General features: G+C 39.3%; 1 protein-coding gene across 2 annotated transcripts; it reads right to left on the bottom strand.

Annotated features, from left to right (window-relative positions):
* Nucleotides 1–2,874: 2,874 nt before the first annotated feature.
* LOC124262779 lies at nt 2,875–15,638 on the bottom strand. Of its 2 annotated transcripts, none has more exons than XM_046697322.1 (9): nt 15,355–15,638; nt 11,693–13,905; nt 9,525–9,648; nt 8,112–8,276; nt 7,222–7,333; nt 5,818–5,949; nt 5,309–5,440; nt 3,997–4,176; nt 2,875–3,646 (listed from the first exon to the last, which is right to left on the bottom strand). In XM_046697322.1, the coding sequence occupies exons 2-9, from the start codon at nt 13,900–13,902 to the stop codon at nt 3,456–3,458; spliced, it is 3,246 nt and encodes a 1,081-aa protein (XP_046553278.1). In that variant the 5' UTR covers nt 13,903–13,905; nt 15,355–15,638; the 3' UTR covers nt 2,875–3,455. The 2 variants fall into 2 exon arrangements, with proteins under 2 accessions (XP_046553278.1, XP_046553287.1); XM_046697331.1 differs by having other exon boundaries at nt 7,222–7,306.
* Nucleotides 15,639–15,911: the final 273 nt, after the last annotated feature.

Genomic DNA, 15,911 nt, shown 5'->3' with positions numbered 1-15,911 from the left:
GGAGAGTTACTTTCAAAACTACGAATACCCATGCTACAAACTTGAATACTGCTGATTCTAATCCCCTGGTTTTTGCAGACAAAACAGTAAAATCACAGGTCAAACAACTCCATTAATTATGTATGTCACAATGTACAGAGCAAAGTATCTGGGTTAAATGTACATCTCTAACACATCTATGTGATCTGTGATGAATTAAACCCACTTTCTCACAGAGTAATGCCAGTCTCAGAACAGACCAGTAATGATCAGGAGGAGCAAGCACACAGAAATAATACCAGTATTATGCTAAATAATTGTGTAAACAAAAGCAACAATCTTCTTTGGCCACACAGGCTAACAGTAGCATATTGAATTCTATCACCACATTTACACTTGGCATCATACTGTATCCTTGAGAATCGGTAAGTGGATATTTCCTTATCTACATTTCCATAAAGCAAATAAAAAACATTCACATCCACTCAGTACTCATTCCATGATTATTAAAGTTAGTTTCATCTTTAAATACACATTCAATAGTCATATGTGAGCAGAGAAAATAAATTCATAATAAATATATGAGTGTTATTCACCACAGCTAGAATATGACCTTTCGATCACTAGAAAGAATACTGGCCTGTTTTCTGTTACACTGATATAATATGTCTCCAGAATATTACCAGGACCTCATCATGAAACACCTGAAGTAAATGGTTCTCTTGCTATGACTCTGAATTTCATATTAACATGATGGATGGCTCCCTACTGTTATCACCTTTCAGAGTTCAATTTGGTAAAATCCAAAACATAATAGCCCAATTCCACAAAGTGATCTTTAGTGCTAAAACTTTCCTCACGATCTTTTAACAATTAGTTTGGACCATGGAACAACTAAGATCGATTGCTTGAAGGAGAAACTGTTGTGGACCAGGCCCAGATCAGATCTGCTTTCATGTCAAGGTTTCAGTGATGCCATCATGGAAATTAAGATATGAAAAAATCATAAAAATCAGAGAAAAACGTAAACTGATTTGTGTAAAATTTTTGCCTGAAGAATAATGTGAGTAATAGAACGAGAGGATGGTGAGTTGTCAGGTGTTCTTGTCTCCATGTGACAGTGGTCAAATGGTGGCTGTGAGAGAGAAGTGTATTATGGTCAGCCCCAGCACAGCGTGGAGGATGCAGCATGATCAACAGCAGGTCTACAGTGTAACAAGGTAAAACAATATATACAACAGCACATTCACAAGTCTCATTCACACTGGTAGCACAAGTCAAATGTACACATAAAATAGGCTCTGTTTTCCTCCTCTGAAGATTGCTCACATTTTGTCTCCAACAATCGGATAATTTTCCATGATTTCTGTGAAGACATCACTAATGCTTATTTAAGTTTGGATAAGATAAACATACGGGCCTCAAATGCAAAATGAGTATCAAATTTGTTATACATAAATCAACACGCTTACTATCTAAGTAAGATAACACATCTGTTAGTTTGTTACTCATATAAATAGCAGAACCATACTTGTTTTACAGGGCTACCGGTATATATTCACAATTAGGTCCCTTCAAAATAAATACGAAACAAAGTGTTTACAATTAGCTTCTTTCCACACAGTTTATCCAACCGCTTCCAACCCTACATAAACATGAGCAAGTTTTATTAAAAATCAACAGAAAATTCATTGTCTTCCAGTCGAACATTATTTGTGGAGTGTCAAGAGCAGGTATCAATATTTAACAATTTCACCTGAAACTTTTCGTTCAACCTCTTTTCAGACCCTCAATATTCCACTGATAGTACCACAAAAGCAGAGGAACCTAACTGAACCAGAATCTTAAAATATCAAAACTGAAACATACACTTTATTCCCTGTGGCCCTGATGAGGTTGATAATAACAGGTTCCAGATTAATAAGGTTACAGAGTTGTCAATTTATTGATAGTACATTGACAGAACATTCAGGGTAACTGATAAGCTATCAAAGAATTATTTGCTCCGTTCACAAAGGTTTGTTTCTGCCACACTTCAGGATGTGTACCACTAAGGACACACTTCTCTGTAAGGCTGAGATCAGCTGAAGCCTCCTAACCAGCAACATTATGCTTCGTAGCCTTTGATTGTAATCACTAACCATATGATTTTTCTATATTTCTCCATCCTTGATAAACCTCCCTTGAATATCAAAGCATGCATCATATGATGACCGATTCTTGGCACCCATGTAAGATGTTATGGCAGTTTCAATTTACCTGGTTTATCAAATACCCAGGTAAAAGAATAACCAGAAAGTAACTATGCACATATCATATTTCATATCTAACACCAATCAGCCAGTAACTATTTCAACCACATACCAGGGAGTAATTTGTAGCAGATTAAAAGAATGGCGAAAATGCCAGCTTAAGGGGAGCTGCATAGAACCGGCCTAAAGCTTGCATAATTGCAATCCTATTAGGGTCAGATCTCAGTTCTTACTGCTAAACAAACTTGTGAGGACATCCCTATACAAGTCACATCTGAACGACCTCCGGACAGCCTGTCAGAGTATTGCTTACCAGAATGGGAAAGTGACTGGTGGAATGTGTTTTCTAAATCATAGATTCCATCATATTACATCCATACCGTGATAAACATTTAGAATGCAAAAATCTTTTCATAGCACAGGTTGTGTACTGCCATGCAGTCTTGGCCATATATTAGACATTCAATAATATCCTTTTGTTTGGATTTCAAATTTTGAATTGACATTTTTCAAAATGTCTCAAATGGAAGTCACCATTTTGAAAATGACATAACCTTGAGAATGCTATTTTCAAACTGGATAATGTTCAATCAATAAATGAAAATCAACACTTCTCAAAAGTACTTTGAGACATGGCTCTGAATAGTCCTTGTTGGCTTTGTAGAACAAATTGAGTTTTCAGCAATGATTTAAAAGGACTTAGTTCATTTGGTAAGTCTAGTGTTAAGTTATTCCTCAAATGTGGCACAGTTTTCTAAAAGGCCCGATCTCCATATGTTTTTGTACAGGACTTGGATGTTTGGTGAAGATTCTGATCCCCCATGCCTTCACTCATTCCACTGGTGGGTCAATGTTTGCTAACAATATTTGTATGACTTGCTGAGGTATGTCCCAAGGTCTTTGTGCAGAGATAGTGAGCACTAAGATCTGACTGTAACAAGATTGACATAATTTCCCCTGTACACTAATATGGAAAATATGGCATCAGTATATCATTATGAAAGGACTATAACGATGATAACTGCTCACAGGCACAGATTATTCTAACCAACTGAAGACTCATTCTTCACAAATGCATGCTCCTCCTCGAAGCAAACATCTTGACAAATTCACTCAATTCTCAAAGGTGCTCAAAGAAATTGGAAAGTGTTTCAAGTAACAGTGATTTCCTTCAATTCAAAAGTGGAAATACAGCGGAAGTGTAGTGGAGACTGTTAGGGGGTGTCAAGTTTGCGGGGAGTCTCGGGGAGGCAAGTCGGACGCTGCAATCAGTTCCTGCCACAGATCAGACTCTCCCTGGACAAAGAGGGTGATGCCAGCCTTGTACACAGCTGGGATGGAGATGTGGGAGGTCAACTGAGCTCTGTACACTGGGTGCGGCATGTTGGACTCTCGCAGGACATTCACAACTTGGCCTGGAAGGAGGGAAAACATCAATCAACAAGCTTAACTGTTCCCCTGAATCTAATAATCCCACAAGTTCTAATATTATTACTGTGAAAATATATCATGCAAACTTCAGCCCAGAGTCCTAATTTTAAGAATGAAATTCTTTACATGTTGGTTTCATAATAATCTACACAAATACACATCATTATACAGGTTTACAGTTTAGTTACTATTTATCAAATTAAGAAAAGACTTAAAATTCAACAAAATAACAAATCTATTGGCAAAAATCATCCATATAAACAGTTAAATAATGCACCTAAGAATTTTAGCATTCTTACACGGTCATCAACAAATACAAAGTCAAAGTTCATACCAAGAACATTTAGAGTTCGCCATCTGTCATCTGGATGTCGAATTATCTCCCCGAGGTCAGTATTGTCACGGAAACGGTTCACCACATCCTGCCGTCTAACCAGAAGAATGGAATCACTAACCAGTTGTTCGAGTACAGTTTCCTCTGCCACGTTCTCCAGGGGATTAGTCAGGTACACACCTGCATATGTAAAGGTAAGGGTCAGGCAAATGACACCATACACAGCTAGACAGAGAGTTAGGATACCTGCAAACTTGACAGGGATAAACCAAACAGGAAGCCCAGCTCCTGCTGTGATATTCTAAAATAACAATTTAAAATACCTCTTTATTTCAGAAGCAGAAACTTCATCTTCATCCTACAAATGATTTTACAGTTAACTGTAAAATGTTCAGGGCAGATTTGAATCAAGTCACCACTGCTTATCTTTTTGAAACAAAATATGTCCATCGACACCCTACATGAAAATGATGAAACATCAACTTTGAGCACAAACATAATGTCATAATACATACTGTAACTGACTCAAATTTCCCCATTTTATCATATCAGTTTCTGTAGTAAAAGTAGAATCACACATATTTTGAATATTGTAAGAACTGCACCTCCTTATTTGGCGTTTAATAATTCTATATCATCATAAAATTCTTGCCAACAATGACTCATAATCAAATACAATGTGACTTCAGATAAATGTTTGCTTCTCTGGTGATGTGTCCTTTAAACCAGTCTTTGAATCGGAGGCTCTTATAGAACTTGAAGGTTGAAACCTCTGATTGACCAATCAGATTAGCAAGTAGTAGTCATATAGAATTTGCCTTTAGGCCCCCAAAACATTGTATGAGTAATGAGTATGTACCTAACAGTATGTACCTAATTCAAGATGACTGTTGGATTCCATCCATGACATGATCAAGTTAGCTAAGGGAGGCAACTCTGCACAGCGAGTATTTAGGTGTGTATATAGAAAAGTAATGAGGTTTTAGCAAGTCCTCAAGATTTCCAAGTCTCCAAGAAAGGTGCAAACGTGCATATCATGAATACTAATGTGACAACATCATGCTGTATATAAAGGGATGCCTAGGTGAACTGCTATGTTGCATCCAGAAAACAAATAAATATCTAAATGTTATTGAGTGACATGGTATGATAACTAACCAAAGAAATTATGTAAACTATAACTGTAACTATAACTAAACAAAACCAGACAGATTACTGACCTACAGATTCTAAATTTATAGCAACCACATTCACAAAAGCATCATTTATACTCATTTTCCCCAAAAAGCTCATTTTCCACTGTGGACAATACCTTTAGAACTGACACCATAGACCATCTGATGGTGCCAGACACCATAGACCATCTGATGGTGCCAGGCATCGGGGACAGTCCAGCCTGCCTTCACCCCCTTCTGCAGGTTCAGAGTTGCCAGAGGCACAGCACCTAGGTTCACAATACAGCACATCATCATCCTCATTACCAAAATACTGCAAGTCGGTTTTCATTTAATTAGCTATCTTTACCACAATCGAGGAACTCTGACATGAAGTTTAGATTCCAAACCTAACATGAAAATTAGACCGTAGCAGAATTTTGAAAGACAGTAAAATATCTACCAATTAGATGAATGAGATCTTAAAGCTTGAACATTTGTGCACTGACTGAACACTTATTTCAACAGACTTATAACAATATCTCCAAGTTTGTTTTTATGCACAATGACTTAAACCCTCCAAAAAGGAAAACTGCTGAAATTTGTCATAGACCTGACCATGACAACTTGGTAAAATAGAGTAAACTTCCAGCTGTGATGTACAGACCTTTCTTCATCCACTGCCCCAGCCATTTGAGCAGATGCACATCCCTAGATGGCCAGAAGTGGAAGAAACGACCACGTATCCTGCCCTGAGTCAGACTCTCTATACCATGCAGCAAATCCTCCGCTGTGGTGCCTGGCAACAGACAATGTGCAAGTCTGGTCTTGCATTGTGTTCTGTCTGCATAATGCAGTGAATAAAAACTGTGTTATGCTGCATCAGCTATTTGTAACAAGCCCTGCAGTAACAGTCCTGTGGTTGATATTATGACAACCTGATCCACTGGTGCCTTTTACAATCATAGGATGCTGGGAGCCTGTTCTTATCCTGAGTCCCCAGAGGTCACTGCAGGACTATTACTGATCCCTAGAGTAACCATACATCCACAGCCTGTAGAGCAATATCCCTATATGCCATATTCTGAGTGTCATCTAGCCTTTCTCTGTTAACACCCTGGCCATGTACTGGGTCAGTGACTCCATCCAAGTATGGTTAGTGAGTTAGTGTGCTTAAAGATCTCCTGCTTCATATTATTCTGTATATCCTGATAGGGTGAAATTTTCTTTGTTAATGAGTACTGATGACAATGTTCTTATCCGTAAGTTGTCAACCTTTATCCATCAAGCATTGTCTCTAAGAAATAAACATAATAATTCATAGAATGTATGTACTCATATTGTTATTTGTTACGATATGGTATGATGTGGTGCGATATGATAAGATATGATATGATACATGGTATGATATGACATGATGTAATATGGGGTGTTATGATATGATGTGATACGACAAAGTATGTGTAATGCGATGTTATATGATGTGATACATTTTGATGCGATATGACATATTGTGATTTGACTATTTTTATTCTTTTCTATGATATTGTGTACTATGTTCTTGTATACTATGGGCCTGTGGCCTTCAGTATGAATAAAGATTGATTGATTGAGTGAGTTAGTGAGTTAGGTTTTATGCAGCTTTTAGCAATATTCAAGCAATATCATGGTGGGGGTCACCAGAAATGAGCTTCACACATTTTACTGATGTGGGGAATCAAACCCAGACCTTTGGTGTGAGCTAACACTTTAACCTTTGAGCTGCCCCACCTCCCCCATCCAGGTATGAATTACCTTCAGCAGCTGTATTAGTACTGTATCTAATTTGCCTTTATGAGTTGCAGAATAAGACAAGAGATGGCAAGTCTAAACTGAGGCAATTCGAAATATGTCAGGCATTTGGGGTTAAAATAGGCAATCATCTGTAACATGTCTGACAGCATAATTTTGTTTCAAAATATTTTAATGATTATAATAGTAGGCACCTTTGTACACCATCACCTCCCAAAAGTTAATAGGATAAACAGGAAAAGTCTGGTTAAACCAAATTTAGACCAAGAAGAATCCTTACCTGCCACTGCCCTTGAGAACAAGTACTTAGGAATGGAGCCGAGCTCATCTCTCAGGTTGGTGTGGATCTTCTTACACACTTCATCCTTGTCAACACACACATCAAATGCTTTCTGAAAGTGCATTTTGACACAGTTCGAAACAGTCAACTTAATACACTCTTAGCCTAACAGCTACAAAACACAAGCAGTATCTGTATTCCAGACCAGCATCAGGCCATTGGCAACACATATTGTGCCAACCTAGCTGAATCTCACCCAGCCATCTCTGGGGTAAACCAGCACCACCTAACTACATGACTTAGACTTACTTAACTTACACCACCAATAAATATATAATATTTGACAAGTCTTAGTAACCATGGTAACAAATCAGAACTCAAACACTACTTGTATCACACACTTACTTCATTCTACTTGAAGTAGATTTGGTCAGATGTGGGGTCAAATATTTCATTTTGTACAGGTATTAAAACCATAAAATGTACTTCAAACAAATTTACATCAGATTCATCTGATAATTTGTCAGCCTGTGAGTTTAAGGTTCATATCTTTTCCCATAATAAAGCCATATAGATGGGAGTGTGCATTGGACATATCCAGGTTAATAAACATTAACGTTAAAGGTGGACCCACTAGCTGCCATCCCCATGCAGCAACTAAACATAACACATGATAGGAAATCTAAATTTAGCAAATCCATTCCATAATGCTCAGACATTTAAGAAGCATAGCAAGATAAGAAATGAACTATGGTATATCAGTTATCTGATAAATATCAGGTGATATATTGTTGTTTTTGCAGCTTTCCTTATAAATACACACAATAATTGGCAATGAACCACAACCAATTTCCTATGAGTGTTCAAGAAAATCAAGAGATTCTTCTCACCAAGACATTGAGAACTGCAGTGGGCCCACAAGCTGATGTAGCTATCTGCTTCACCTGAAGCACATAGGCCTCGTACTCATTCCATATCATGACTTTCTCGATACCCGACTTGCCGCCACTGCTGGATCGTCGGTCCTTCCTTCTCGGAGTCAATCTTAAGGGAGGCTGTAAGAGGGTGAGTTTAGTTTTACGCTGCTTTTTGCAATATTCCAGCAATATCAAGGCGGGGGACACCAGAAATGGGCTTCACATACTGTCCCAATGTGGGGAATCGAACCCTGGTCTTTGGTGTGACGAGCAAACACTTTAACCACTAGGCTACCCCACCACCCCTAGAGATGATACAGCACCGCAGGACATGGAGGGAACATATTTCAGTGTTTGATCTTTGTTTTCTCAAGCATATTATCAAAGTCAAGAACTACAACCCACTGTACCTCACCTGAAATCTTATAGAACTGATGCGACATTCCCTCAAGAACAAGATTGGGTACAAATATAGGAGTTCAATAACACACAGTCTCCAGTTTCTGTACAACAAACATCCTGGTTGTACTGACATAGAATCTCTTGTTTTTCATTGCTTAAAGATACATTAATTGCATAAGTACAAGGCCAATCTACATTTCAACATAGAAGCAAAATTGATAACAGCACATGCCAAAAGTAATAATTATGCCAATTGTCAAAGAAAATTGAGCAAATGTTGAAAATGTACACTGTAAACTGGACTGCTCCGCAAAAATGTATTATATGTCATAATATGCCAAAGTTGTGATGAGGAATACACAGGGCAAACAGTGATTAAGGCACAGCATAAGTGTCCATAAACAACAAATTAAGGACCCCAAAACAAGGTGCATCCCCTTATGTGCTCATAATGAAAAATGCCCAAACATGAATGGAAATAAAATTCAAGATATTTCCTTTTCCCAAGATGAATACGGCTGATAAAGCTGTTTCCCTTTTTGGAAGAGCAGTGCCTATCAGGATCCTCTCAAACACAACCTTCATTGATAGTGAGTGAGTGAGTGAGTGAGTGAGTTTAGTTTACGTCGCACTCTGCAATATTTCAGCTATATGTAAATAATCGAGTCTGGACCAGACAATCCAGTGATCAACAGCATGAGCGTTGATCTATGCAATTGCGAACCGATGACATGTCAACCAAGTCAGTGAGCCTGATCCCGTTAGTCGCCTCTTACGACAAGCATGGGTATCTGAAGATCAAGATTCTAACCTGGACCATCACGGGTAACTTCATTGATAACGCTCCTTCAAGCAAAGGATTCAAGATTCAAGCAAACCTTCACAAATGTCTGTAAGTTGAGCATAATTTTGATGACATCATAAGCTAAGCAATGTAAGTGTATAATCCATTTGGCAGGGTCATCTCCTCTAGTGTTTGCTAACCTTTCTGTAGGCTGCTTCTTTCTGTTGAGCATCTGCTGGAAGACCCGAGGCAGCCATGTTGCCAGCTTCCTCAGTCTCAGGCAGTGGTTCAATGTCCTCGTAGATGGGCTCCGAGACACCGGACCTTAAAAAACACACAAGCGTGTAAAGTAGGCCGCTGTACTGGTATGACAAAATCTCTTTGACATGGTAGAATTCAGAGGGGTGGTGGGGTAGCCTAGTGGTAAAAGCATTTGCTTGTCATGCCAAATGCACGGGTTCGATTCCCCACCGCAGTATTGCTAGAATACTGGTTAAAGCGGAATAAACCCTGACTTGCTGGACATGGGAATCCACAGTCCTTGACCAACTGATGACTGTTTATTTCAACTATTCAGTCAACATGTGGTGGCACACACATTCCAAAGGTCATGCCTAAACAGCCTTGTGAGTGCTCTGTGGCACCCTTGAAATAAAATACATTTCTATCCCTGACATGCTCATCATTAACCATGAATCTGACAAGGAATGGTGAGAGCATCAGTTGTGTTTAAAATGTCTGGAAATATTTAGCAGTATTTTAGTTATTTCCCTCAACAGAATAAGCAGTGTGTGAAATAGCCAAAACCCAACTAAATTTCAGTTGAGCTTACAGGCTAATGGATCGGCAATATCCAAAGCCGAACTGGTAGAAAAATATTGTTAATGCACATATGAAGATCAATATCACAAATAAGGTAGTATAAATCCATCAATATATGTAACAAATCAATTTGATATACTCTTTCATCTTATTTGAGTAATTGCTGTCACAGTAACACTGTGTACAACCTTGTTCAAATATGGAAAAATTTACCATTAAAAAATGTTACAACATGCTTCAAGGGTCAGAGTTACTAAATGTTGGTTTATACCATAGTCAACCATATTCAAAGTGTCAAGGCAGTTAACAATAACATGTGTTAACCTGGGTGAGTGATTGAGTTTAGTTTTACACAACACTCAGCAATCATGATAATTATATTCTCGAACATCCAATAGCCTGACGTGTCAACACCATGAGCAGTCGTCAAATGTGCAAGAAACGGCACTGCATTTTAATTAAATTCTGAATTTTTGTGTCTTGTAGCTGTAATGCCGGAGCCAAGACAGCCGAGGGCCGTGCAGTGGCGTGTTCGTAGCCTAGAATCTCTCGGTCAGGTGTAAATATCGATTGAGTGATCAAACTAATGTTAGACAGAATAAAACAATAAACTGTACGACTTGCTGAATACAAGGTTCATCCTTTGTAATTTCTTCAGCACTCATTCTCAGATAAATGTAGAAGAGCAAATGACGAAAGCGTGAAATCCGAGGTCGAGAAACCTGTTTGTTCACGACTGTCAAGATGTTACGGGACGCTATAATCACCCCCGCGCCGTGTTCGCACCCGATCGAGTTGGTCCACGGTGATTGCATTAATTAGGGTCAAGCGCTTCAGTTAGTACCGCGGAGCACACCCGTCTCGCGTACACGAGACGATAGGCCATCTCGTGTACACGTTACGTCTCTGACTGGCAATATTCCAGCTATATAACGGTCGGTCTGTAAATATTCAGTGATCAGTCTGACATTCCAGTGATCAACAACATGAGCATCGCCGAGCCTGCGCCAATTGCAAACTTATGACATGTGTCAACCAAGCCAGCGAGCCTGACCACCCGATCCTGTTAGTCGCGTCTTATGACAAGCATGGGTTACTGAAGGTTCAGTCTTACCCGGACGTTCCCGGGGCGTGTTAACCTGGTAATAAACCAGTGAATCAGTTTGGTTTAAATGCTGTATTCAGCATTATTTCAGTTATGTCACAGCATGTCAGTCACCACAATCTAAATACGATAAGGAAGGAAAGCACAGAGTGATGGAAGTCTCAGAAAGTTACCACTTTGGTGAACCAAAATGGTAAAGGTACCGAGATGGAAAACCGTGAGCTATTATTATTGAGGCAAAAAAGCGTGCCAGAGAGAAGTGATTCTGCATAACAGATTGTAGCAGCCATGCCCTGGTAAATAATCAAGTGTACACCTGGCAACCAATGGTTGATAGCACAAGCAACAATCCATGCTGCATAGGTACTACACTAGTCATATACTATCACTCAGCCACACATTGTATTACAGATTAGCAAATTTAAGAAAGTAAATACTAACTCAGCATTGACTCGAGTCCTGGCCATCTCTGCAGCAATCATCAGCATCTGCTCCTGGAAATATTCTGGTACATGCTGGTACTCATACTGATCCATAGGGAGGTCCCCATCCTCATCTTCCATCTGACTAGACTCCGGATCATCCGGGGAAATGGGGGAACCGAGGTGAGAGGAATCTCTCTTTATGTGCCCTATTGTTCTTTTCCGTTCTTGGTTTGTAACATTAAATTTTATAAACACTTTTTGGTGATTGTTACTTTTGTCATTTTGGAAGTTTGACACTGGAACATGGTAACCCCCTGCGGATGGTTCAACATTTGGAGGCGAGCTGCTACTCAGGTTGTTCACGCACAAGCCAGCCGGGACAGCCATGGGGCAGGAACTATGCTGGCAGCTAGCTGAACCTGGGGGAACAGTTTGATCCTGACACAACAGCGATGGCCCAATACCACAATCAGCTGTGTCGCAGCCAACATGCTCATGATGGACAGGCCCTTTGGGCTCAAGTCTCACACCGTCATTATGAACACAGTACCCACTTCCAGCACCATTATGAAGTCCTGCTGGCCGAATGTTCCGAGAACTTGCAGCAGCTTCTAAGCTTGCTGCTCCTTCCTCATAAAACACTTCATTTGCATCACAGTTAAGAACCATGTCCACTTGATAATCATCTCCATTCTCACTCTCACTACTGTTGACACCATGGTGATGACTGGACTCCATGACCAATCTCTGGGAAGGACACATGGAAGCATCACCTGGAAAACACAAATTGCCTCCCTTCTTTAGGTGTCCATACATCCTGTCACCAAGGATTCCACATGGAACAATGTCTGAATTGAGTCTGTTGCTCGAGAGGTCATTTTCTTTTGAATCTCGACTTACTTCATGAAAGAGACCTCCAGCCCCTTCATCCTCACTGAGAGAAGAGGAGGAGGACCCAGCCGAACTTGACATCATTCCCGGAGTTTGTGCTGGAAGATCTGTGTCAATGAAGTCCCCTGTATCCTCCCAGGTCTCTTGTACCTCATCTTCTGCTGAATAGTGTTCGCCATCCATCTCATCAAACAGCTTCAAGTAATCACTATTGTCAAAATCTACTTCACCTGACGCTGAAAGATTGGACCTGCACATACACTGTCCTTGAGAATTACGGAATGACTCTCCATGTTGGGAGTCTGCGGAATACTGGCAATGTTCATTTACGTTACCATGGTTACAATGACTGCAAATCACAGCCATGCCATCAAGCTGGGTGTTGGGAAAGTGGTAATTCAAAAACTCACTGTCTGCCTCCTCACTCCGACTATTCTCGGAAGGAGAATTATGTTCATCACTTAAAAGCAGTTTATCATAATCACAGACGGCACCTTCATCAACCATATCAAACAAATCAGGTTCATCTAACTCACCATTGCCACAAATATTAGCTGGTCTATTTTCCATGTGTATGTGAGATAACATAAGACTCTGAGGTCTGGTACAGGGCATGTAAGGAGAGTGATAAACACCATTAGACGTGGGATGACCCACAAAACCATTTTGTTGATTATTTACATCAGAAAGCACACACACAGGAGGTCGTACATGGGTATTATGCAGATTTACATTATGTTGCTGCATAGACTGACTTGGAGAGTGTCCACTTTGGAAAGTAGGCTCTGTCAAACTCTGCAAAGTTTCTCGGTCACATGTTTTCTTGTTTTTCTGAATAGATTTCGACCTGGGTGGTATTGGTTGTTTAGGTCTAACACTCCGATCCCTGCCATTAAATGTTGCAAATTGAGAATTCACAGCACTGCTGGATGCAGACATATAACCATGTCCTTCTCTTCCATTTGGACAGCGATGATCTGTTGGTTCTTCGATCTGAGAATTTGGTTCACTTGTTCGCATGGTTAACGCCCTGCTGTTCAAGTGGTTTTCATTCTCATGAGCTGACCCATTGCACATACTGCCATTGACCACTGCATCAACAAAATCATCATCTTCACTGGATGTTGATGTGCCCCCATATCCATTTGCTTGGTGGTTGTCGGAAAGATTAACACCCAACGGCATCTGTGATCCATCCACAAGATTCATGTGGCTGGTGATGGGTTTAGAGGTTGAACCTGGATCAAACTGGTGGCCAAGACAGTTCCTGTTCTGTCTACTCTCATCACTGGAATCCCTCTCGGACATGCTTGAAATGTTTTCACCACTGGACATTTCCTATGGGAAAAAACATAAGAATAATAAGGATGAAGAAGTTGTTGAAAAATGTTAATTTCATTTTTTAATATGTTCAATATGTTGAAATTGAAAAGCTATCATGTTTGTATTAGGGGCATACATCATGTTCTATAAAAAGTGCAAATTACTTCACAACTTACAGATTCCAACTCATGAACTATAGGTTCATGTTATCATATCAGCTACAAATAACAGGTGCATGAAGTGAATGAGTAAATGAAAGCATGAGTGCAATATGGCTGGGAAAACTAGAAAGGGCTTTATACACTAAACCCATGTTGGAAATCGAACCCAGATCTTTGTTGTGATAAGAGAATGCTTTAACCACTAAGCTACCCCGTCTTAGGATGAAGTATTGAAACTACAGAAATGTGTTGAAGCTATAGAAGATTATTACAGGAGTATTGTTATCTGAGGACTACTGAGATGTATTGCAATAGATGAGTGTCGCTCATGTCTTTACTATGTTTACTATTCAGTATCAAGTCAACAAGGTAACTATTGAAAGTCTGGCAAACCCTATCTTCAGAAAATCCCAAGCATGGCAGTGAAACACTTTGTAGATAACACATACTTGACACTATTGAAAGTCAACATTGTATTGGTGACAACTAGCAATATTTGACTTGTCAGCCGTGTATCTCTATTGCCAAATACAATGTCACAACTCATATCAGATACCGCTGATAGTAAATCCTTGTATTGGTGACAACTATCACTATTTGACTTGTTGCTTATGTATCGTCAATGTCCCATATTACATCCATTATTATATCATAGACCTTCTTTACATTAACTGTGTAATGTTACTCATCAAATTCTACTTGGTTAGCATGCATAATGGGTCTTACTTCCTGACGAGCCTGAATAATAACTGTTCTTACATATCATGATAAATGATATAACAGTTACAATGCATCAACACATAGTTTATTATGGTTCCTTAAATAGAACGTTTTCTTCATTGAAAAGTGACTATTTGTATGAATAGTCCAAATTACACTAGACTGTGTTGAACAATGCCTTGAGATTTAGATGAGTGTTATGGTCAGTGTCATGATGAAGTATGTTATATCACAAATAAAATAATTCTAGAAGCCAAATGGAAGTGACATTGAAGTGGTAGGCAGTATGTTTGACACATGTATACCCTAGAGTGTGGTTGTATCATCATCATATGAAGAATTAAGACCATTACCTCACAGGCTATTGAATGCAAATTGCATTGGGCATTACTATTTCCATGATTATTTGCTCCAGAATACAGAGGTCCTACATTCGAACTTACTGAAAAGTGTAAACTTTGTAAAAGATTTGTAGATGTCGCAGAAAGAGTCAGTTTTCGTTTTGTTTGATGCATTGAGGCAGAGAACAGGCTGTAAAAGGGTTCAGAATGAGCAATCATCAATTGCTAAGTAGAAGTCTTACCAGAGACCATCAGCCTCATGTGTGAAGGATTACATCACTGTTGTATCCAAAGACGTAAACTGACATTCTGTAGAGATTTGTCAACCACCATGACACTTCGTCCCGCTGTGTCAACAATGAATTGCTGTGTACCATTTTCAAAAACATTATCGTGTAAATATTTAAACAGTGTCACTGAATGCCGTCTTTGCTTTTTTGTGAATACAGCGTCATGAGCGGTCAGGTAAGCTGAATGTGTTTGCCTTCTTCCTCCTCAACAACCTCCTCCATTTTGACAAGTATCCCAGAATGCACCGTAAGTGTGGTTCATACCAAAATGGGAATCGACTGATGGAACAGAAAGCGCTCCATTACCATCACTGTGGCACATATATACGCTGCGGTTATTAATCATTATTCTTGATTAACAATTCTTACACCAACATATATCATAATGACAATAGCCCATATAACCGTATATTAGCCGACAGTTATGCATTTTATCAATTCAATATGGGTTTTAAAAAGATATTTAAATCATTATTGTTGTTTAGGGTCTCGCAAAACACCATGGCCCG

This window comes from Haliotis rubra, unplaced genomic scaffold (assembly GCF_003918875.1).
Source record: "Haliotis rubra isolate DU_JTF1 unplaced genomic scaffold, ASM391887v1 Scf12, whole genome shotgun sequence".
In the NCBI taxonomy this organism is placed as follows: Eukaryota; Metazoa; Mollusca; class Gastropoda; order Lepetellida; family Haliotidae; genus Haliotis; species Haliotis rubra.
The sequence above is the reverse complement of the archived record's forward strand: the minus strand, read 5'-3'. Positions and strand labels throughout refer to the sequence as shown.